This window comes from Rhinatrema bivittatum, unplaced genomic scaffold (assembly GCF_901001135.1).
Source record: "Rhinatrema bivittatum unplaced genomic scaffold, aRhiBiv1.1, whole genome shotgun sequence".
NCBI lineage: Eukaryota > Metazoa > Chordata > Amphibia > Gymnophiona > Rhinatrematidae > Rhinatrema > Rhinatrema bivittatum.
In genome coordinates this window covers 871,469-897,160 of record NW_021820249.1, presented here as the reverse complement: position 1 = coordinate 897,160, position 25,692 = coordinate 871,469, and the positions used below count along the sequence as shown (strand labels likewise).

General features: G+C 44.7%; 1 protein-coding gene across 1 annotated transcript in view; it reads left to right on the top strand.

Annotated features, from left to right (window-relative positions):
* The window catches only part of LOC115081286 (deleted in malignant brain tumors 1 protein-like), a 163,181-nt gene extending 137,719 nt beyond the window's left edge, over positions 1 to 25,462 (top strand). Inside the window, exons 4-7 of the mRNA XM_029585780.1 lie at positions 1,074 to 1,400; positions 8,495 to 8,821; positions 25,103 to 25,276; positions 25,419 to 25,462. Of these exons, the coding sequence (XP_029441640.1) occupies positions 1,074 to 1,400; positions 8,495 to 8,821; positions 25,103 to 25,276; positions 25,419 to 25,462 (872 nt within the window). The remainder of the gene's footprint in view (positions 1 to 1,073; positions 1,401 to 8,494; positions 8,822 to 25,102; positions 25,277 to 25,418) is intronic.
* Positions 25,463 to 25,692: the final 230 nt, after the last annotated feature.

Here is a 25,692-nt window from a genome sequence, read left to right as displayed (position 1 = left end):
CATTAGCTGCAACCACATTTTCTGGCAACAAATTCCTAGAGATGTGATCCGGCTGAACCTTTTGGTTTGGCCTTCATTATTGACCTGCCGCGGGAAATTTTGTTTCCCACGGTTAGGGCCGATTTTATTTCGCTTGCCCTGGGCCATCCATTGCTCCTACCATGTGACAGTGGCTGACCAATGGCACCGGTAGCCCCTGTCACATGGTAAGGGCAAAGAGCCACTGGCGCCATTTTGATTAGTGGCAGCCGACGGCCTGAGAGTGGGAGATTGCTCCTGGGACCCCACTGGACCATCAGGGACCTTTGGCAAGTATTGGGGGGGAGGTTGCAATTAATTAAATTTGAAGAGTTGGGGTGGGTTTGGGTTTTGTTTTTTTTTCAATGTGCTCTTTCTCCCCCCCCCCCCCCCAAAAAAAAAAAACCAATAAGAAAACCACACGAAATTTTGTGGGTTTTCCTCTTGTTTCATATCCTCACGAACCGCAATGAAATAGGAAATATCGTCTTTATTTCCTATTTCATTACAAATGAATGCACATTCCTACAAATTCCAGAGCTTAATTGTGCATCGAGAGAAAAATAATTTTCTCCAGTTTGTTTTAAATGTTCTACTTGATAACTTCATGGAGTACCCCTTCATGGAGTCCTTCTATTATTTGAAAGAGTAAATAACCAATTTTTATTTACCCATTCTAGACCTCTCATGATTTTATAGACCTCTATTATATTCCCCCTGAGCTGTCTGGTGAAAGGAAGGAAATGCCACCCATTGACACCATATTCCCCAGGTAGATGCACAAGAAATTAGGCTTCCAAGGACCGACAGTCCCTCCTGAAGGGGGCTTCTCCTGCTAGTTTGGTTGAGATCCCAGGGACACCTTCTGCAAGGTAATTGGGCATGTGAGTGTACATCAGATTAATATTTCTGTGCCCAAAAAGGAACGATACCAAGGAGCAAGACTACTAGGGACAGATACAAATTAATAACTGGTAGGATGATATTTTGATGGCTCTCAATATAGTGCTGGTAGTGCAAGATGATAATCATATCCTATGCTATCTCTATTTCAGGCTCCTCTTTTTCTCGGGTGAGGCTGGTGAACGGACACCATTCTTGTGAGGGAAAAGTGGAGGTTTATTACAATAACACCTGGGGCTCAGTCTGTGATCATGACTGGGACATTCGTGATGCTGCCATGGTCTGCAGACAAGCTGGATGTGGACCTGCCATGGAAGCCACAGCTGAAGTTGGTGTCAGCACTGATTCAGGACCAGTTTGGCTGGATAATGTTTTCTGTTCTGGCACCGAGACAGATCTCTCTTTATGTGGGTCCCAGCTATTGCTGAAGAATCAATGCAACTCAAGCCGAAGGGCAGGAGTCAGGTGCTCACCATCAGGTAAACAAGAGCAAAATGTTGTCTTTGAATTTTACTCTAAGGAGCAGTTCAAGGCAATCTGCTGCCTGAGGCAAGGGATGAGATGGTGCCCTCCATAGGCTCCCTCTCTCTGGCACCCACACTCAAGCACCCTCACACATGCTCTCTCACCCCCAAGCACCCTCACACATGCTCTCTCACCCTACCAGGCTCACAATCTCTCACATGCACACATGCACACACACACAGCCTCTCAAATACAGGCACTCTCTAATACATACACACACACTCACACCCTCTCATACACTCATAAGCACACACAGCTACCCTCTCACACACAGTCCTCACTCTCAGGGCCAATTTCTCACTCTCTCACACATTTTAGACCTCTTAAGAACATAAGAACATAAGAAATTGCCATACTGAGTCAGACTAAGGGTCCATCAAGCCCAACATCCTGTCTCCAACAGTGGCCAAACCAGGCTATAAGAACCTGGCAAATGCCCAAACACAAAGAAGATCCCATGCTACTGATGCCATAATAGCAGAAGCTATTCTCTAAGTCAACTTGATTATTAGCAGTTAATGGACTTCTCCTCTAAGAACTTATCCAAACCTTTTTTAAACCCAGCTACACTAACTGCACTAACCATGTCCTCTGGCAAACAAATTCCAGAGCTTAACTGTGCATTGAGTGAAAAAGAATTTTCTCTGATTAGTTTTAAATGTGCTCCTTGCTAACTTCATGGCATGCCCCCTAGTACTTCCATTATCTGAAAATGTAAATTTTAACTAATAGATCTGAAATTTCATTTGTCAGTTCCTTCAGATCACTGGGGTGTATACCATCTGGTCCAGATGATCCATTACTCTTCAGTCTGTCAATCAGACATCACATTCTCCAGATTCACCGTGATTTGGTTCAGTTCATCTGAAATTTCCCATGAAACCTTCTCCGGAACAGGTATCTCTCAACATCCTCTTCAGTAAACACAGAAACAAAGAAACCATTTAATCCTTCCCCGATGGCCTTAGCCTATCTGTGCCACTTTAACCCCTCAATCATCTAACGGTCCAACTGACTCCCTCACAGGCTTTCTGCTTCATATATATTTCAAAAAGTTTTTACTGTGAGTATTTGCCTCTATGGCCAACTTCTTTTCAAATTCTCTCTTATCCTATCCTGTGTCATTGAATGTGACAGGGTTGTGCTCTGCTCCAACTCTAACTGATTCATACGAATATTCTACCCTTAAGTAGACGTTTATTGTTTAGAGATATGGGGGCGGATTTTAAAACGAGCGCGAATAGCCTACTTTTGTTTGCGCTCCAGGCGCAAACAAAAGTACGCTGGATTTTAGTAGATACGCGCGGAACCGCACGTATCCGCTAAAATCCTGGATCGGCGCGCGCAAGGCTATCGATTTCGTATAGCCGGCGCGCGCCGAGCCGCGCAGCCTACCCCCGTTCCCTCCAAGGCCGCTCCGAAATCGGAGCGGCCTCGGAGGGAACTTTCCTTTGCCCTCCCCTCACCTTCCCCTACCTAACCCACCCGCCCGGCCCTGTCTAAACCCCCCCCCTTACCTTTGTCGGGGGATTTACGCCTCCCAGAGGGAGGCGTAAATCCCCGCGCGTCAGCGGGCCTCCTGCGCGCCAGGACGCGACCTGGGGGCGGGTCCGGAGGGCGCGGCCACGCCCCCGGGCCGTAGCCACGCCCCCGGAACGCTCCCGACACGCCCCGAAAACGCCGCGCGGTTCGGGCCCGCCCCCCGACACGCCCCCTCCGAAAACCCCGGGACTTACGCGAGTCCCGGGGCTCTGCGCGCGCCGGTAGGCCTATGTAAAATAGGCTTCCCGGCGCGCAGGGCCCTGCTCACGTAAATCCGCCCGGTTTTGGGCGGATTTACGCGAGCAGGGCTCTGAAAATCCGCCCCATGGATTCTAGCTTTAGAGAAATGAACCAGTCTGAATGTGTGAAAATAATCTCTTTTATTCCAGATAAAAGAAATGATAATCTTTTAAAGCGTATGAATAACTTTATGAGACATTACAGTGCTTAAATCTCATTTGAATAGCACAGTGCAAAGCTAGAAGTGTGACTGCCACAATAGAGATTAGATAGACATCTACTAAAGACATTTCTCCAGTAAAATAAATGCATTTCTGATACATATCTTGCTAATACTTGCTAAAAATAATAATACTTAATTAGAAAAGGGTTGTCATATGCAGAAAAGTGAAATTTCTCACCAGATCTCATGAAGATAGCCCGCTATTGTCTGTCTCTCTCTCGTGCACGCGGTCAATCAAAGTTCTGCCTGCATTGCCCTTTCTGTTTGCTAGCAGTGGTTTAAATAAACAGTAAAAGGTAGGGGCTAGTCTGCTCCTTCTCTTTCAAAAGTTAACAAATTTGCCCCCCTTCCTGAAATAGAGTGGTCTGGAGCTGAAAGGTTTCCCAGCTCATTAAAGTTATCTTCCTTGCCCCCTTCCGACGGGGGTAGTCAGGAAGAGCCACCATTTCCTTCTAAACTAGAACAGAGATAAGAAATAAAAGGATCTTCTATTTTTTTAATTTTTTCTTCTGAACTTCCAAGGCCACAGGAAAACTGTCTGTACTTGGAAAGCTTCCCCTAAAGAGGCCCCTTTCTAGTACAGGGCATATGAGAAGCATATAAATAAATAAATAAATAAATAAATTTAATGTTTACTGACTACATTGAATATAGGTAATTACTAATAAACACATTTTCCTATTTAATAACATATTTTCTGACATCTGTCTTATCAATGTCTTATATTTATCTTACTACTGCTTATACTCTATCCCATTTTCCTCTGTTGGATCCTTCTTCCAACATTTGAATGAAGATCTTTTGGCTAAAATAACTTCTTTCACCTCCCCTTTTAACCATGCCGGTAATCGTTTTGCCTTCTTTCCACCTTTCTTAATGTGTGGAATACATCTGGACTGTGCTTCTAGGATGGTATTTTTTAACAATGACCACGCCTCTTGCACACTTTTTACCTTTGAAGCTGCTCCTTTCAGTTTTTTTCCAACTATTTTTCTCATTTTCTCAGTTTCCCTTTTGAAAGTTTAGCGGCTGGCTGCAGAACATGGCCTCTTCATCTGCTGCTGGCTCAGAGGAAACACCAGTACCCCCCTGCAGGGCCTCTTCTACTGCCAGATCCAGGGAATGGCCGGTGGCACTGCAGGGCATGTTACTTCTGTGCGTCACTGCGAGGCCATGGCAGTGTCATCCCTCCGCCTGTTAACACCCGGGGTGGACCACCCCCTTGCTCCCCCCTTAGTATGCCTCTCAGATGAAGGAGACTCCGTGAGGAGGGAATTCTGCCCGGGTCCTTTGTTGTGTTGGTGGCTGCTAGAGGAGTTTGGGGAGGGGCAGTTTTTTTCTGCTTCCAAAGTTTACTGCCTGAAGTGACCACCTCACCCTGCCTCATAAAATCAAAGTAATTGATGTTCAGCCTCAGAGAATTGCTTGAGCTGTGTGTATGAGGTTGACACAAGTTTTGGCTTTTTGATCATGGTATGGTGTTCTCAGATAAAGGTTTACCGAGTAGTAACACAGTAGATGACAGCAGAAGAGGACCAATTGCTCATCCAGTTTGCCCCACTGTGCCACACTGCAAGGATATATCCCAGCTGTTAGCCATAGAAGCTTGACCACTTGTATGATATCACTCCTTATCTAAATCATATTTGATTTTCTTTCTCATTGGTTCTCTACCATCTTGGTGAGTAAATGAGCATTCTTACTTAATCCAACTCTCTACCCCTCTCCCACCAACATCATGTCTTGCATTGTGATTTTGTAATACTCTAAAAAGTTATAAAAATTGGTGATGCAGTGGTCAGAACATCTGACCTCTTAGGACACTGTGGTCTTGCTGGGCAGGACCCTATCCAACAACCATCAACCCACTAGCACTGATCCAACTTGGTTCTGGGGAGTTTGAGTCAGCCTGTGGTATCATTATATCATGATTCCTTTACCTACCTTTTCATTTGTCCTTATTATTTCTCCCCCTGACTCTGCCCTAGAGGGACTGACAGCTGACTTGAGAGAAAAACTCCAATGACCTAACCCTGCTCCTACCACTCTCATAGAAAATGATATCAGACAAAGACCAATAGTCCCATCCATTCCATCCCGCCGCCCTGCTGAGAGAATATCACATATCCCTTTTACCTCGTCCCTATCAGGGATCCTCTGTGCATGTCCTGGGCTTTCTTGAATTCCACCACCTCCACTGGGAGTTCATTCCATTCATCATCCACCCTTTCTGTAAAGAAATGTATCTCCTATTTATTTTATTTATTTATTTATTTAAGGGATTTTTATATACCACGGAACGTTTGGAACATCACCTCGGTTTACAATGGAACATAATGCAGCAACAGGCTTTATACATAGAAACACAAAACATAAATGATTACATTATACATTATTTATTTATTTATTTATTTATTTATTTAAAATTTTTATATACCGACATTCATCCAGGATATCATATCGGTTCACATTGTAACATAAACTGGCGCTAGGCATGGCGCTTTACATTGAACGATTAAAACATGCGAACAAGGTATTAAAAGGGGGTGGGAGATAACATGGGAAAGTTTGCATTAAATTATATTATAGCAACGTTTGCAAATATATACATATGTACAATGGAAAATAAAGACTAAGAAGTGCAGGCAGGCTAGTGAGGGAGAAAGGGGAGGAGGAGAGAGGAGAGCTGAGAAGGAGGGAGGAGCGGGGAAAGAGGTAGGAGGGGGAAAGAGGGAAAGAGGGAGGGGAGAGAGGGAGAGAGGGACAGTGAAGGGGAAAGTAGAGGGGAGAGTGGAAGGTGGATATAATGGATAGGAAGGGATATAATGGATAGGAATAGGGATATAATGGATAGGAATGGATAGGGATATAATGGATAGGAAGGTGGATATAATGGATAGGGATGTGAATCGTTTTTTGACGATTTAAAATATCGTCCGATATATTTTAAATCGTCAAAAATCATTAGAGCTGCGATACAATAACAATTCCCCCGATTTATCGTCAAAAAATCGTAAATCGGGGGGAGGGGAAGGGGGAGGGCGGGAAAACCGGCACACTAAAACAACCCTAAAACCCACCCCGACCCTTTAAAATAAATCCCCCACCCTCCCGAACCCCCCCCAAAATGCCTTAAATTACCTGGGGTCCAGAGGAAGGGTCCCGGTGTGATCTTTTACTCTCGGACCTCGGACCTCCGTGCATTGTAGAAACAAAATGGCGCCGGCGCTACCTTTGACCTGTCATATGACAGGTCAAAGGTAGCGCCGGCGCCATTTTGTTTTTTTGTCCCCCGACGTCAGGAGCATATATATTTCTCCCCCTGGGGGAGGGGCTGACAGTCGGCCAACGGTCGGCCCCTGTGACATAGTGAGGGCAAAGGTAGCGCCGGCGCCATTTTGAATACTGGCAATACGGCCGGCGTGCAGGAGGTCGCTCCCGGACTCCCGCTGGACTTTTGGCAAGTCTTGTGGGGGTCAGGAGGCCCCCCCCCCAAGCTGGCCAAAAGTCCCTGGGGGTCCAGCGGGTGTCCGGGAGCGATCCCCTGCACTCAGGCCATAGTGCCAATATTCAAAATAGCGCTACCTTTGCCCTGTCACATGGTAAGGGCAAAGGGCCATCGGCGCCATTTTTTTAGCGCAGCCGATGGCCTGGGAATGGGAGATCGCTCCACTCGGCCCCCCTGGACCACCAGGTATGTGTAAAACGTTTTTTGGGGGGGGGTTCGGGAGAGTGGAGGAGGCTAAGGGGGTAATTTTAAAGGCTCGGGTGGGGTTTTTTTTAATCGGCGTGGGCCTCACTAAAAAAAATTAGTGATGTGAATTGGAATCGGAACCGATCCCAATTCACATCTCTAACGATCAGATTCCCCCCCCCCCCCCCCCTCCAGCCGAACCTGATCGTTAAAACGATCGGGCACACAATTCACATCCCTAGAGAGTATTGACCCTAGGGGCTACTTTCTTCCTCAAATTTCCCTGCAAATGCTTGGTTTCATTTCAAAAGAATAAATTCGTTTTCACTGACCCTGGGCATCTGGAAATTTTTCTTCAAGATAAAGGTGGATAGAGAAGTTGCAGCCTCCGTGTAGGATAGTTAATGGCAATAAATAGTATGAATCTCCTAGTTTTATTATTATTGATATTTTCATGAATTTTTTATTTCTTAAAAAAGGCTCCCTATAATGTGGATTTTCTTTTTTTTTTTAGTTAAAATGTGTTAAACATCCTATTACAATGTAATTCACAACATTCCTATTTTCTTATTTCATTGAAAATGTATTAAGAAATTTAATAAGCTATAAATTAAAAAGGAAAAGGAAAAGTAGGCCCCTATGTAAGGTTCTGATGTGATACTTAATAAAAGAAATTGTTTTCTAAATTTCCCAAATACTTTTTTTTATTTAAGAAGGCTTTGCAAGCTTTTTTGTTAGCAAATTCTTCAATTACAATTGAAATTTTTATTTATACATTTTAGAAATAGAGATATTTAGCTTTGTTTAAAATGTTTCCTAACAAAGTAGGCCCCTTGAACATTGTAGGCCCTAGCCAAATGGCCATGCTGGCACCCCCTCTCTCCTGGAGTGAATACAACATCCAGATTCCTTCCTGCTCTCCCCCATGTCTTACATTCAAACAGGATCCACTGGGCCCATCTAGCCTGCTCTTTCAATGACACCTAGTGAGGGAGACCCAAGTACTGTTCTAATAGTGACATCTAGTGAAAGAGACACCTAGTGAGAGAGCTGAGGACTCAACAGTCAATCATTGCTTCAGTATATCCATAATGAATATATATGAGATAATGTTGCATACATTGGAGACCAGTATATGCTTCTTTATCTCATGAACATTTATTGGGAAAATCATGAATACTTGACTTCCTTTGGGTTTGTCAGAACAGGTCTGTGATGCCCTGGGTTAGCGATTACATCTCAGTACTACAATTGTAAGAATATTCAGTGTACAGGGTGTAGAGCTCTCTGGAGATGAGGAATTCTGAAGGTGATTGTGTCTCACACTCTGCTTCCCTTTCATCTCCCAGGTGTCTCCGACGTGCGGCTGGTGAATGGAGGCAGTCGCTGTGCTGGGCGGCTGGAAGTTTACTACGATGACACCTGGGGCACGGTGTGTGATGATGCTTGGGATGCCCGAGATGCCGCTGTGGTGTGCAAGCAGTTGGGATGTGGATCTGCCATTGAAACCACACGACAACATCCTTTTGGCCTTGCTTCCGGTCCGGTGTGGTTGAAGAGAGTTTTCTGCAGTGGATCGGAGTCGCACCTCTCCCAGTGTGGATCCTGGACTTCACAGCAGTTTGCTTGTAGTCACACGCACGATGTTGGAGTCACCTGCTCAGGAGCAGACACTGGTGAATCTACTTTTACATATTCAGCACTGAGGGAGAAGGAAAGGTTTCTTTCTAACTGATACACTACAGAGTAGATAAATAAATTATAGAAGCCTTTCTTTATAATGATGATGTAGGAAACCATCCATAGATTTGATCTTTTGAGGTTCATTTACGTTGGAACACAAAGGACTAGTCTACCTCATGTTTGATTCTCCTGTCTCACAGAGCTGGCATGATATGGGCACATCGCCCAGGTGATAACTCTTGATGTTGGTTAAGGAGGGCAAAATGCGTCTTACAAAAGAGTGGTACCGAGGGTTTCAATCCTGAATAAGATTTCCCCTCAAGCATTTGGGGAGCTGAGAAACCTGTCTCAAACAACTGGTTTTCCTGGTCACAGGAATAAACTACAAATTAAGACAAGAACACCCCTAAAATTCATACTTACGGGGAGTAGAGGAGCAGCAGCTCTTCTGCTTAGTGAGGATGCAAGAGCAGCAGCTCATATGGTGGCACCCATTGGTGACAGGAATAAGAGCTCTTTTACTGACACCTAGTGGTGAGTCCAGGAGCAGACACTCTTCTGCTGAAACTTAGTGAGGATCCAAGATCAGCAGCTCATATGGTGGTACCCACTGGTGAATCCAGGAGCAAAAGCTCTTAACTGACATCTGGTGGTGAGTCCAGGAATAGCAGCTCTTCTGCTGACACACGGGCTGATACGGAAAGAAGCGTGGGAGAGCTGGCGAGTGCCCACTCTCCCGATGTGCGCACAGGCCAGTGTCCTGGGCGCGCAAATCAGTATCGGCCCGCACGCAAATTAGGGCCTGCGGTAAAAGGAGGCGCTAGGGCCACTAGCGCGTCCCTAGCGCCTCCTTTTTGACAGAAGTGGTGGCTGTCAACGGGTTTGACAGCCGACGCTCAATTTTACTGGCGTCGGTTCTCGAACCTGCTGACAGCCACGGGTTCGGAAAACGGATGCCGGCGAAATTGAGCGTCCGTTTTCCAACCTGCGGGCCGCGGGCAGATTTTTACATTTTTTTTTTATTTTTGGGGCCTCCGACTTAATATCGCTATGATATTAAGTCGGAAGGTGTTCAGAAAAGCAATTTTTTCAGCTTTTCTGTACGCTTTCCCGGTGCCAGACGAAATTAACGCCTGCCATCAGAACAAACTCATAATTGGGAAAAAAAAAAAACCCTGGGTGTTTCTTTCCCAGCTGAACCAGTGTTCTTTGGAAAATGTCCTTCCCCGTGAAGGGTAGGGTAACTCTTCCAGCTCCAGAATAAAGTAAAAAGCTGGGAAGATGAAACATTCTCCAAAAAAAAAAAAAAGATCTCAAGAACAGTTAACTTCAACAAGCTTCGCAAAAGTTCCAAAATCCAACAACTACAAAATCTTAGCAGATCCCCAGGTCACCTTTGGCACCTTTGGCAGGCGTTAATTTCAGAAAGTAAAATGTGCGGCTTCGCTGTGCATTTTGCTTTCTGTATCGCGTGGGAGTGACTAATTAGCCCATCAACATGCATTTGCATGTTGCGGGCGCTATTAGTTCGGGGGGGGGGGGGGGATGGCCGCGCATTTTGACGCGCTAATACCCCTTTCTGTATAAGAGGTAAAAATAGTGAGAAAACGAGCGGCCAAACACAGAGCGCACTTTACTGTATCGGCCCGACAGAGCGTAATCAAGAGAAGCAGCTCGTATGGTGGCACCCACTGCTGAATCCAGAAACAACAGCTCTTGTACTGACACCTGGTGCTGACTCCAAGAACATGTGAATCGGTTATTTCTCTTTGGGAATAAGGCCAATCGGGTCACCACTCATACATGGAAAATTTACCGCCCCTGTGCGTGCAAGTCGCAGGCCGCATGCACACGTGTGTGCAGATGTTAAAATCCACCGCGCATGTGCGCGCACCCCTCACATTTTATAACACGTGGGCGCTTACATGCATGTGTTATAAAATAGCTGCGTCCATGTGTCTGCGCCGGGTAGCGCGCACCCATGAATGCGCGCATGTATGTTAGAAAATGGGAGTGGACTGGAAGGGAACTTCTCTACCCCCCTACCTAACCTCCCTCCTTCCCCTAATCTCCCCACTCTCTATCCCTATCCTAGCTAACCCCCAAATTTTTAATTTACCATTTGCTCTTTTTCCGGAGTTGCAGCAAGTTGATTGCGCTGCCAAGCTGCCGATGCAATTCCCCGGCACAGCAGCAAATGGCCGCTGTACCGGCCACTTCCGGCCCCACCGCTCTCAGGACTGCCCCTCCTTGCCCCCTGTACCACCCCTTTGCCGAGGCCTGGCTCTTGGGCGCATAATGGGGGTTATGCGTGCGGCTGGAAACCTTCTAAAATATGCGTGGCATACACAAGTCCAGCTGTGTGTGTAAGCTCCAGATTTTACATGCGCGGGGGATTAAAAATCAGGCCGTAAGGTTCCAGTGGTTTCAGATCACTCTGGATCTTTGGGATTGCATCCATGTCACTCTGGGACTCTTTGTCCTGGTGGCAAGAAAATTCAATTTGATAAGAGGGTTTCTTTCCATATTTCTCCAGTGCAAATTGTTCTGACAATGGATTTGTCCACCCTAGAATGGGCAGCGCATGTAGATGGGCTCAGCACCCAGGACTTCGAGTCTGCCCAGCAATGACGTGACAGCAGGATTGGCCAATCTGTCCTTCAGAACTTGTTTAAGGTGTAGAACCCAAGTCTGTTGCCACCTAGGGCCCATTGTTTTTCTTCAGATGGGCCCCTCTTCTATTACAATAAATGCCTGTTGCCAAACAAATTAGCAGTTGGTGCCCATTGGCAGCAGATGTTGTCCCCTTTTTTGTTGGGGGATTGCCTCTAGCTAGGGATTCACCCATGTGTGACACCTACTATCCTGCTTGTCATCGGAGAAAGCAGAGTTGCTTACCTGTTACAGGTGTTTGAGGATAGCAGGATATCAGTCCTCCAGAGACCTGCCCACTTTCCTGTGGAATTGGGTCTCCACTTTATGAGTTTTTCTTCAAATTCTGTGTTATAAGACTGAGGAGACTCCGTATGCATGTGTGAGCATGCTCAGAGAGGCTCAACGTTTTAGAAATGCCAACATAATGGCTCTATCAGATGATGTCTCCCATGTGTGAGGACTGATATCTTGCTGTCCTCGGAGAAACACTTGTTACAAAAAAGCAAACAGAATGTTGGGAATTATTAGAAAGGGAATGGTGAATAAAACGGAAAATGTCATAATGCCTCTGTATCGCTCCATGGTGAGACCGCACCTTGAATACTGTGTACAATTCTGGTCGCCGCATCTCAAAAAAGATATAATTGTGATGGAGAAGGAACAGAGAAGAGCAACCAAAATGATAAGGGGAATGGAACAGCTCCCCTATGAGGAAAGGCTGAAGAGGTTAGGACTTTTCAGCTTGGAGAAGAGATGGCTGAGGGGGGATATGATAGAGGTGTTTAAAATCATGAGAGGTCTAGAACGGGTAGATGTGAATCGGTTATTTACTCTTTCGGATAGTAGAAAGACTAGGGGGCACTCCATGAAGTTAGCATGGGGCACATTTAAAACTAATCAGAGAAAGTTCTTTTTCACTCTATGTACAATTAAACTCTGGAATTTGATGCCAGAGGATGTGGTTAGGGCAGTTAGTATAGCTGTGTTTAAAAAAGGATTGGATAGGATCTTGGAGGAGAAGTCCATTACCTGCTATTAATTAAGTTGACTTAGAAAATATCCACTGCCATTAGCAATGGTTACATGGAATAGACTTAGTTTTTGGGTACTTGCCAGGTTCTTATGGCCTGGATTGGCCACTGTTGGAAACAGGATGCTGGGCTTGATGGACCCTTGGTCTGACCCAGTATGGCATTTTCTTATGTTCTAAGTTGAATTAGAAAATAGCCACTTCTATTATTAGCATCAGTACTGTGGGATATACTTAGTTTTGGGATCCTGCCAGGTTCTTATGGCCTGGATTGGCCTCTGTTGGAAACAGGATGCTGGGCTTGATAGACCCTTGGTCTGACCCATTATGGCAAATTCTTATGTTCTTATCCTCTTATATTTTATTATAGCCATCTGGATCAATCTGCTAAAACAGAACATAGTAGCTCTGTAATTTATTTATTATTTATTTATTAATAGTATTTATATACCGACGTACATTGCGAACATCTCGTCGGTTTACAAAGAACGAAACTAGCAAAATGCTTTACATGGAACAGGTAACTGTATGAACAACTAATGGAAGGACAGGAGGGCTAAAGGGCCCGGGGGGGAGGGGAAGGGGGGAGGGGGGGAAGAGGAGCAGGCAGGAGCAAGGGGAGTAGGGGGAGCAGGGGGAGAGGGAGAGGTGAGGGAGGAGCAGGGGGGAAAGGTGGAGGCGAAGGAGGAGCAGGGGGGGAGAGGGGGAATGGGAGATGGGAGGTAAGAGGGGAGGGGGATGTGGGGAGTGGGAATGAGGAAGGAGCAAGGGGGGAGGTGGAGGAGAGGGAAGGGAGGCTGAATATAATTAACATCGCATTTTTACAAGGCAGCAGTACGAAATAATAAGAGCAGGTATTTACATGAGAATTACGGAGTGCATTCTAAAAGGTTACTGGAATTAGACTGACAAATTAGAGTTCCGGTTGACTAAGAAGGGGAGGAGGGGGAGGCTGAAAAACTGTCTGCGGAATATGTGTACTGTAGATTGCTTTATGGTAGCTTTCTCAGGTTGTACTAACAAATTGTAACTTCGGGATGGAGAAGAAAGAGAGAAAAAAAAACGGGGATGGCATTAGAGATGTGAATCGTGTCCTCGATCGTCTTAACGATCGATTTCGGCTGGGAGGGGGAGGGAATCGTATTGTTGCCGTTTGGGTGTGTAAACTATCGTGAAAAATCGTTAAAATCGTGAGCCGGCACACTAAACCCCCCTAAAACCCACCCCGACCCTTTAAATTAAATCCCCCACCCTCCCGAACCCCCCCCAATACTTTAAATTACCTGGGGATCCGGCGGTGGTCCAGAACGGCCCCCTCAATAGAATCGTGTTGTCCGGAACCCCCGCTGAACGACCTCCTGCAGTCGATCTCCTGCCGGCGCCATTTCCGTACGAAACGATTCGCGGCAAGAAATCGCTCCGGAACCCCGCTGGACTCCCAGGAAACTTTTGGCCAGCTTGGGGGGGCCTTCCTGACCCCACAAGACTTGCCAAAAGTCCAGCGGGGGTCCGGAACGACCTCCTCCGTCGAATCGTTTTTTGTCTATGGCCGCCGCCATTTTGCGGTGGCCATTTTGAAAAATGGCGCCGGCTGAAAACACGATTCTATTGAGGGGGCCGTTCCGGACCGCCGCCGTTCTGGACCACCGCCGGATCCCCAGGTAATTTAAAGCATTGGGGGGGGGGTTCGGGAGGGTGGGGGATTTAATTTAAAGTGTCGGGGGTGGGTTTAGGGGGTTTTAGTGTGCCGGTTTTCCTGCCCTCCCACTTCCCCCGATTTACGATTTTTTAACGATAAATCGGGGAAATTGGTATTGTATCGTGGCCCTAACGATTTTTTGACAATTTAAAATATATCGGACGATATTTTAAATCGTCAAAAAACGATTCACATCCCTAGATGGCATGGTGTTAAGAGCTTAGAAGGGAGATGGAGGGAGAGCTGCTATTTAGGTGTATGAGTGAGTGAAAGGGCCAAGTTTTGAGGTTCTGTTTGAAAGATTTTAGGACATGTTTCTTGGCGGAGGGAGGTAGGCAGCTTGTTCCAGAGGGAGGGCCCTGCGAGGGAGAAGGCTCTTTCTTTGGTGGAGCGCAGTTTAGTGAGCTTGGGTGAAGGGGTATATAGAAACATAGAAATGAAATGACGGCAGAAGAAGACCAATCGGTCCATCCAGTCTGCCCAGCAAACTTCACACTTTCTTTTTTCTCATTACTTATCTGTTTCTCTTGGCTCTTATTAACCTTAGGTTCTATTTCCCTTTCACCTCCACCATACTGTAGAGAGCAGTGATGGAGCTGCTTCCAAGTGAAATATCAAGCTTGATTAGTTGGGTAAGCGGCAGCATAGCTCTCTGCCGTTGAAGCAGAGAGCAATGCTGGATATGCGTGAAGTATCAGTTTTCTTCTCCCCTGCCGTTGAAGCAGAGAGCAATGCTGGATATGCGTGAAGTTTTAGTTTTTCTTCTCCCCTGCTGTTGAAGCAGGGAGCTATGCTGGATATGCGTGAAGTATTAGTTTTTTTCTCCCTGCCGTTGAAGCAGAGAGCTATGCTGGATATGCGTGAAGTATCAGTTTTTCTTCTCCCCTGCCGTTGAAGCAGAGAGCTGTGCTGGTTATGCGTGAAGTATCAGTTTTTCTTCTCCCCTACCGTTGAAGCAGGGAGCTATGCTGGATATGCATTGAAAGTGAAGTATGCCTTGAAAGTCACATTAACTATCATCAAATATTGAAAAGCCTAATAATTGGTAATTCAATAAGCCTAATAATTGGTAATACCTATAGCCCATGAACCCATCCCTGTTTTTTTTTTGTTTTTTTTCCCCCAGAGAGATCACCACAGAAAATTGAGTCAGAGTTCTAGAAAGAAGGCATAAAGAGAGAATGTTTCCTATTACACAGATTTCAGAGACTAAGAATCAGACCCTCAATAGAGGAATAATAAAACAGTTCTATTATGCACAGATCTCTACTATATAATAATTTATATAATTTCAATTTATCACAGCCTTATCTGCACAGGAAACAGATGAATCCTCTCCTGGGCTGGCACTAAGCAGTCTGTAATTTTACAGCTGGTTCACTAGTTAGCTTCCCCCAATCCTCTGAATTTTCCAACCCCCAATTTGGTTAAAACTGAACACCTTTAGGAACCTTCAAGTCCTTAGCTATTAAATGATCCCTCAACACTTATGTGCCAATATTAAACAGATTATTATAGAATAGCTATACAATAAGAAAAATGCAGGTATACTGAATCTTTAAACAAACAATTAGCAAGGACCAAAACTACTAATAACAATACCAGACCTAGAGAAAGGTATAAACAGAGGAAGTTTTACTACACAGAAAGCCCAGAGCACTTTTAGAAGGACTAGAGAAAGAAAACACAGGAGGTTTGTTTTGGGGTTTTTTTTTTTTTTTTTTCCCCCAGAGAGATCACCACAGAAAATTGAGTCAGAGCTCTAGAAAGAAGGCATAAAGAGAGAATGTTTCCTATTACACAGATTTCAGAGACTAAGAATCAGAGCATCAATAGAGGAATAATAAAGCAGTTCTATTATGCACAGATATCTACATATATAATAATATATAATTTCAATTTATCACAGCCTTATCTGCTCAGGAAATAGCATGGCCAGGTACTGTTTTCTGGAGGGTCTGTTGTTGACACGAAAGGTGAAATCCTCTTTGAACCAATGCATGTTTTTGTTGTGAAGGGATTTGTGTATTAGGGTGAGAGACTTGTATGTAATCCTAGCTGAGACCGGCAGCCAGTGTAGATGTTTGAGTACAGGGGTTATATGTTCATTTCTGTGAGTGTTGGTGAGGATACGGGCTGCTGCATTTTGTAGGAGATGTAGAGGCTGTAAGGCGTTTTTGGGTAGGCCTAGAAGTATGGAGTTACAGTAATCAATCTTTGACAGTATGAGGGCTTGGAGTATAGTGCAAAAGTCGTTGAGATGTAAAAGCGGTTTGAGTTTTTTCAGAGTGTGTAATTTGAAGAAGCAGTCCTTGAGGGTGAAATTGATGAATTTTTTGCAGTTGAAATGTTTGTCGAGTGTAACGCCAAGGCTGCGAACATGGGGTGGGAAGGAGATATTGGTTGGGGGAGTGTTGTTTGCTGATAGTGGACGTTTGATGTTGGGAGGAGAAATGAGGATGAGTTCTGTTTTAGCTGTATTGAGAGCGAGAAAATTGTTAGATAGTAGAGTGCTGATGCTGGGGTGAGGGCAGAGTTCCAAGTGTGGATGGCGTTTGTGTATTGTGTCAGTTATAGGTATCAGTATCTGTACGTCATTGGCATAAATAAAGTGCAGGAAGCCTAGCTTGGAAAGTAAGAGGCAGAGGGGTAGGAGGTATATATTAAAGAGAGTAGAGAGGGATGAGCCTTGGGGTACTCCTTGCCCTAGGGAAAGGGGTTTGGAGATGGCGTTTCCAATTTGCATGCTAAATTGCCTATCAGTGAGGTAGGATTGGAACCATTGCAAGGCTGAGCCTGCAATGCCGATGTCGGTGAGGCTTTGTAAGAGTATTTGGTGATTGACAGTGTCGAATGCTGAGGATATATCAAGAAGAATTCGGATGTGTGAAAGACCTTTGTCCAGGCTTTTTAGGATATGGTCGGAGAGTGATAGAAGCAGGGTCTCTGTGCTGTGGTATTTGCAAAAGCCATATTGTGACGAAGTGAGGATATTCTGTTCGTCCATGTAGTCTGATAGTTGTCTATTGATGGCTTTCTCAAGGAATTTTGTTATCAGAGGAAGATTTGAGATAGGGCGGAAGTTGGTAGGATCGGAAGGGTCCAGGGACGTTTTCTTAAGGATGGGTTTTACAATAGCGTGTTTGAGGCTTTTGGGTATGCTGCCAAGAGCAATGGATTTGTTTATGATGTTCGATATTGGTTTGGTGATGCACCCAGGGATAGAGAGGAGGTTCTTCGTGGGGATGGTGTCCGAGGGGTGCGTGGAGGGTCTGATTTTTCTTAATATGGAGGCAATTTCTAATGATGAGGTGGATTCAAATGTGGAGAGTTTAGCGGAGGAATAGCATTGGAGGGTGTCCGGGGTGTATGTGAAGGAGGGAATCGTGTCATAATGTTGTCTATTTTTTGTGGAAGAAGGAGGCTAATGTTTCACATTTGGTCTGATCATCAGTGTCAGGATGGGAGTGAAGTGCAGTTTTGTAAGGTTGCTTACTAATTGGAATAGGGCTCGCGAGTTGAATTATAGGTGATGGATTCGTTGGGAGTAGAAATCTCTTTTAGTTTTATCGATTGCTGCTCAGAAGGAGTGGTGGAGATAAGTTTTAAACTTGTTCAATTGGGCAGGTGAGGGGTCTTTGCGCCAGTTTCTTTCTAGCTTTCTCAGAGCATGTTTCATCTTTCAACTAATTCCAGAAAGAAACTAAAAACTCATATCCAAAAATCTCTAAAACCAATAAATGGCTAGTAAGGCATACAACAATCTACACATGTTTATTTATTTATTTATTTATTTAAATGCTTTTAAAATATACCGACATTCATAGGACATATCATGCCGGTTCACAATCAACATTGTAAAGGAGGAAGAGGAAATTACAAATAACAGGGAGGGGGGAGGTGGAGCAGTGAAGGAAAAAGGAGAGGATGGGGGTCAGGTGACAGTAAGCGCAGAAGTTGCGGGAAGGAGAAAGGTAGTGAAGTGCTAGGGGAGAGAGAAATTGATAGGAACTGTGTTAAAAAAACTGAGAATAAAAAATTAACAAATTTACAAAATCAGCAATTCCCTAGGATGCATCAACGGATTAGAAGGGGTAAGGGAATTGGAAGTGGCAGTGGAGGGGGTTTAGGTCTGATTGGAGTCAGGGTATGCTTGTAAGAAAAGCCAGGTTTTGATGCCTTTTTTGAAGTTGGGTAAGGAAGGTTCAAGGCGGAGATACGTGGGAAGAGAATTCCAGAGGGAGGGGCCGGCTATGGTAAAGGCTCTCTCTCTGGTAGTTGAGTGGTGTGCTATTTTGAGGGGTGGGATGTGTAAAGTGCCCGCCGTGGAGGCTCTGGATGGACGATTGGATGTACGGAAACGTGGTGTTTCCTTGAGCCATTCGTGGTCATTTTTGTGAAGCGTTATGGAGTATTGTAAGGGTTTTGTATTTTATACGGAAAGGGATGGGGAGCCAATGCAGTTCTTTTAAAATGGGTGTGATGTGTTCTCTCTTACGAGTGTCTGTGATGATTCGTGCCATGGAGTTCTGCAAGATTTGTAGTGGTTTAATTGTGGCGTAGGGCAGGCCTAGGAGAAGTGAATTGCAGTAGTCTAATTTTGATAGGATTGTGGACTGCAATACAAGGCGAAAGTCTTGAAGGTGGAGGAGGGGTTTGAGCTTTTTGAGGATGTGGAGTTTATAGAAGCCGGTTTTTAGAAGGGATTTGATGTGTGGATGAAAATTAAGGTGTTTGTCTAATACAACACCTAGGTCTCTTACAGATGGCAGGATGGGGAGGGTTGTGGGGGTAGTTTTAGTAGAGGCCTGTGAGGTAACCTCGAGTTTGTTGGAAATGAGGATGATTTCAGTTTTTGCTGTGTTAAGAGCGAGTTGGAGGCTGTCTAAGAGAGAGTTAATGGAGGCAAGACAGGATTCCCAGAAGTTTAGAGTTTCTTGTAGGGTTTTTTGCATGGGGATGAGGATCTGTACATCATCCGCATACATGAAGAAATTGAGACCGAGGTTAGAAAGTAGATAGCAGAGGGGAAGGAGATATATGTTAAAGAGGGTGGAGGATAAGGAGGATCCTTGGGGGACACCCTGGAGGAGGGGTATGCGTGGGGACTCAGAGTTGTCAATGTTGACCAGGTATTCTCTAGTGAGATATGAGGTAAACCATGATAGTACAGTGCCAGAGATGCCAATTTCTGATAGCAGATTGTAGATTGTTGAATGCAATTTAAACCATGTTCGTAGTGTCATGGTATTAACTGATAGTTAATTGTAGTTGCACAGAGGTCCATATTCAAAAGATTTGTTTGGGTAACTTCAGGACTCATCCAAACAAATCTTTGGTTCCCCTGGCTCTCTGTTAAGATTTTGTTCAGGTAACTCATCTCTGCATAAGAAAGAGGAGCATTCTAGGTGTGGTGCTTAACTTTAATCGGTTAGCACTGATGTTGGGTGCTTTCCAGAAAAAAAGTTGGCCATGTGTGACCGGGCTTTCTTTCCCCATATTTTTCATCTAAAGAGGAGTTTTGCATTTTGAGTCCTGCCCTTGCTTTATCCCCACCCTTTTGTGGGTTGACGCTCATGGGTGTAAAGTGCCCTGTGAGCAGGCGATCCAAGAAGAGAAAGGAGCTTGAAGTCCTCCCTGGGTCTCCGCTCACCAGTTTCAGAGCAGAGGCTCTTCACCATCTCCAGTGTGGACTGACCAGGAGGAGAGGATTTGTGGAGATTTTGGAGGCTTTTTGATATTTGGAATTTATTGAGCCATTTATTGAGAGAAGGGCACCCTCCCAGTATGTCTGAGTTCTTGTGACCTGGAGATCTGCTAAGATTTTGTAGTTGTTGGATTTTGGAACTTTTGCGAAACTTGTTGAAGTTAACTGTTCTTGAGATCTTTTTATGGAGATTTCATCTTCCCAGTTTTTTACTTTATTCTGGAGCTGGAAGAGTTACCCTACCCTTCACGGGGAAGGACATTTTCCAAAGAACACTGGTTCAGCTGGGAAAGAAACATCCAGGGGTTGGGTTTTTTTCCAATTATGATTTTGTTCTGATGCTGTCTTTGATTTTTTTAATTTATTATTTATTAAATTTACAATTTTCAAACGAAGCATCCAAAAATACAGATACCAGGAAAAAGATAAAGGAAATCCACATTTCAATACCCATTAGATCACAATGTATATGGGGGGGGGGGGGGGGGGAGATTCAGCAAAGAGGAGGAAAAAAACTCATGAAATTAAGAGAAAAAAGACATGACATAGCTCAATATGACATGCAGTACATTTCAAAGGCATGAATCAACCGAGATACTGCTTGCTTGAAGCGTGATAGTCTTACATTCTATGCAACTCTTAAGCTGTTCTGCTGTCTCTGTTATACTTCCCTATACACTTGCAAGGGAACCTAAGGAAGAAGGTTGCCCCAATGGCTAAGGTCTCCTGTTGTAATGCTAGAAATCCTGACTTTTTGGCCCATGAAAAGTGCATTAGTTTTCTTAAAGTTACTTTTCATGACCATGTTCAGATCTTTTGATTAAACAAAGATATTAACAATGTTGCTCTTTCAGAAACTTTGTGATTAGATGGCTCTAAAAAGTCAGTTAGATTGTCCAAATCAACTAAAAGAGGCTGATGTTGAGTATTAAAGCAAGAAGGCAAGAAGTACACTTTATCCAGGGGGGGGAGTTGATTCTGTGGTAAACTCCAAAACATCTAGGAAATATCTTCTTATGGTAATCTCTCCCACTACCCTGGGAAAATTGAATACTCGCAGATTTAAATGCCTTAAAGTGTTTTCTATGGATTCAATTTTCTTACTTGACATCACAGGAGGTCATTTACCAAGCGGATCACACGCAATAAGGGACATTTTGCACACGAAAAGTCCCTTATCGCATGCGATACCAAGATGGGGGAGGAGTTGGGGTGGCGTCAGCCCCGGAAGAGGAGGAGTCGGGGCGGCACCGGGGTTGATGCCGCGAAGACTGTGCTGAAGTGAAGGTAAGCACCTTTATCGCTGTCAGTTTCGCGGCGAAAACTACACCTTGTGGCATTAGTAAATCCAGCCCATAGCCTTGAATAATGGCAGTCCTTTAACAAACTGTATTTCTTCTTCCATATTTTTTAAACTTATCCAGAATCTCCTGTCGTTGTCAGTCAGTGTTCTTTAGAATAGATTCCACTTGTTGAGAAAGAGTTAATTTTTATAGAGCAGTCTAAAAAACCGTTACCATTCGAGGACATCAGGTCCCATAGAGAGTCTAGGGTTACAATCGCAGGCTTCTCAAGAGGTACTGGTAAACTAGTAGAAAGGAGAGAACCGGTGGCAGATATCTCACCTCCATTAACCGCCTGATTAATCGAGGCACCAGATCCCTCTCATTAATCCGAGCTGAGCTGAGCACGGGGGATTCCAAAGCCGCTGCTTCCTCGATTTCTGCTACTTGGAATCCTTCTTCAGGGTTCCACACAGAGTGCAGCGACATGGCTGCCTGTGCTTCCTACAGAAGGCGTTCATCCGGGGGGACTCGGCGATACTTCCTCCGAAGCCGGGGCAGGCTCTCCTCCACTCACTGCGGCAGCCGGAAGATGAGTCCCTGATTGCAATACCAATCCCGTGCATTGCAAGAACGTTTTCTGCCCGGGTAAGGATGAGGAAACCGAGGGGTATGTTCTAACTTTCCCTTCCTCTTCGCAGGTGTTTTTGGTCATCAGAAAAAGGAAAACAAGCAATAGGAAATAGCGAGCAGCAGAGCAATGCTTGGGTTAAGCCGCCATCTTGGCTCCTCCCCCTGCCAGGAGTCTTTTGATTTTGCCATACTGGTTTGGACCACTTTTTCTCTGCAAACTTTTAATTTGAACCTCATCCTCAGATTCTGTGGGGATTTTGGCTCCTGGGAATCCCCTAGTGAATCTAATTATAGCTGAAACTACCCCTGACCAGTGTTATCAAAGATGAGAAAAGCGGGAAGCAGGAAGATGTCCCCACAACCGGACCTACGTCCCAGGAGGTTACCCCCTGTCCCCCCCTCCACCAGTTGAACTCTGGTTTTGTGTAGCCCTCCTGTTCAAGCTAAACCAAAAAGTAAGTCTGGTGAAGCTGAGGGCTGACCTAAAGTTATGTAGACAACATCATCCATGTAACTTTGACTTTATCTAGGTACAGTCAGCAGAACACCTATCTGGCTGTGTTCTACTCAATATTCAGGTAAAGATACTTCAGTAAGTTTATCCAGATAACTTTCTCGCTCCCAGGATTATTTAATAAGGACCTAACAATTACCATCAGATCGAAGCAGATCATTCCCTACATAATTTAATAACAAATTTAAATAAAATGTACTTACTCATGTTTGGAAGACTAATATCCTCCAATATTCCAACCATCATTGAAAGATGTCACCTCCGTGGTCACATAAACATTTACGCTTTTAATCCTGTTACGAAAATGTTTTAAAATATCTGTTTAGGAATTTGTTGCCAGAGGATTTGTTCAAGGTGTCAAGTATATAAAGGGTAGATTTTTAAAAATTGCGATCGCTGTTCCCTCCTTCGCCCTCCCCCCACCTTCCTCTTCCTTCCCCTACCTAGCCCAACCCCCCGGCCCTATCTAAACCCCCCCCTTACCTTTGTTTCATGATTTACGCCTGCTAAAAGCAGACGTAAATCAGCGCGCCGGCCGGCTGCCCCGCTCCGTGTTCTGGACCCGGGGGCTGGTCCGGAGGCCGCGGCCACGCCTCCAGAATGCCCCGGCCGAAACCACGCCCACATCGCTGCCCCCAAAACGCCGCGCCATGCCCCCAAAATGCCGCATTTCGCAACGCCCCAACACGCCCCTTTTAAAAAGCCCCGGGACACGCGTCCCGGGGCTCGCGCGCCGGCGGCCTATGCAAAATAGGCGCACCGGTGCAGGGCATTTAAAATCCGCCCCTAAGAGTTTACAATAGGTTTGGACAAGTTCCTGGAGATAAATTCATTAAGCCCTAAAACACATAGAGGTAGATCTTAAAAAAATACGTGTGCACGTACTTTTGTTCGTGCAACTGGCGCGAACAAAAGTAAGCCAGATTTTAAAAGATACGCGCGTATCTTTTAAAATCTGGGGTCGGCACGTGCAAGGCTGCGCAAAATTAGCAGACTGCGCGCGCCGAGCCGCACAGCCTGCCTCCGTTTCCTCCGAGGCCGCTCCTATTTCGGAGCGGCCTCGAAGGGAACTTTCCTTCCACCCCCCCACACCTTCCCTTCCCTTCCCTTCCCCCCTACCTAACCCCCCCCGGCTCTATCTAACCCCCCCCTACCTTTGTCGGCAAAGTTACGCCTGCTGAAAGCAGGCGTAACTTTGCGCGCGCCGGCCGGCTGCCCGCTCCGTGTTCCGGTCCCGGGGGCTGGTCCAGAGGCCGCGGCCACGCCCCCGGAATGCCCCGGGCCGAAACCACGCCCGTGTTGCCGCCCCCGAAACGCCGCGTCATTACCGGCACGCCCCCGACATGCCCCGGGAGGATTTATGCGCGCAGGGGTTTTAAAATCTGCCCCATACTCTTTTGAAACAATTTTAACTCCCTGGAAAAGAGAATTGAAAACATATGAGGAAAAAGACCTCAGAGTCAGCAAGGTGTGAAGAACCTACACCTTGCTATTCACAGCTGTCATCATTGCTTTTAAAAAAAAAAAAAATTATTATAATTAAAATGTCATTAGCCCTTTAAATTATTATCTTGAATTCTTTAATATTTTAATATTTTGTATTTAATATTTTAAATAAAATGCTTTACTCAGTACTTGTATCATTGGTTATTTTATATGCAGAAATACTGTAATAGCTGTATGTACTCTATATTAAAATACTTTTGTGGCATTTGAAGAATCAATATAATCAAGGGAAAAGTTGTATAGTTCAGTAGAACAATAATATAATAATATTTTTAATGCAAACATTCTCATTAGAATAAATTTCTAAAAAGACATCTTATTAATCATTTATAACATATTCAAAAAATAAACCACAAAAAGTACAAATGAGAACATTGAAGAGCATCCTATTATCAATAAGCATTCAGAAAAGAATATACTCAATTAAACTTAAAACATAAATTCAAAATCTGAACGATATAAAAGGGAACCCATAATGCTAAATACCACATCAACCAAAAAAAAATAATTATCACACCTCATACAAAAGCATGAAACACAAACACACACATAAAAAAAAAGAAAACATCAAAACCCAGCCACAAAAATAGAAAAGATGATCAAACCCCAAAAATGCACTTGTCAGCTGATCACAAGAAGAAACCAAGGGGGCTTAAAACCCTTATTCAATAAATCCATACCTTATACAAAACATAAAGGGCCAATGGAGTTGGAATATGCCATATTAGAATGCAATCGGCCCAAACGAATCCAGACAAAGGGTGGTTGATGCAGTCCCTTCAAACAAGGGATGGTATAGAAAGAGAACAGAAACCAATGGTCAGAAGATTGCAGTGAAGCATGTGCAAAATGTAGCCAGCATAGCAAGGTCACAAAAGCTTGGCATGTTTCACTGATAAGGCCCCCAGTAGTTCTTCACAGTTTCAAAATGCTAAATGATCCTCACCATCATACTCATGACATCTTATGGCACATAGTATCACAAAATCAAAAAAATATAAATGGCCATCAGATAATGGTGCAGCAGTTCCCATGGTGACACATGACGCTAAGATATCAGTGCATCAGTTCTTGTGGATGCACTCAGTAAACTATCAAAAAGCAGAATCTACTATAACTCTAAATCAGCAACTTCTACTTGTGATGAGAGCCAAATGGGAAGGAGAGGGATGAAAATCATAGAGCATAGGAAGGACCTGATATTGCACAGTATTTTGCTTATTGCATTCTTGGTCTTTCCCCTGTAGGTATCGTCAACATGCGTTTGGTGAATGGAAACAGCCAGTGTGCCGGAAAAGTGGAGGTTTTTTCAAGTAACACATGGGGAAGAGTTCATTCTGATCTATTTGACCACGCACTATGGGACCTGCCAGATGCAGCCGTGGTGTGCAAAACAGCAGGAATGTGGACCCCTTCTGGAAGTGAGCATAAAAGAGGATCCACACGAAGAGAAAACTATATGTCAATGAGAGAAAAAGAATTTGTTCTGCTTATGCCACATACTAACATAAGAGAGAGAAAAAAATGTAAATGTGAAGTATTTACCTTGGGGGTTTTCTGTAGCGGCACCGAGACCTCCATCTCCCAGTGTGGAACCAAGAGGATGACCCTTCAGCCTTATCAGCACATCTATGTGGAGTGCGCCGAGTCAGGTACCAGAATGCACAGATGTTCTGTTCCATTAAAAATTAGACTTAATGGGTAGAAAATCTCCATCATAATAAAAATGTATTTGTGACCAAGATAATGCAGGAGGTCAAAATGTGACAACGTATCTGTCCTAAAAACTTACACCCAGGAACAGGGGAAAAAACAACAGTAGAGGAGAAAGGCAGAA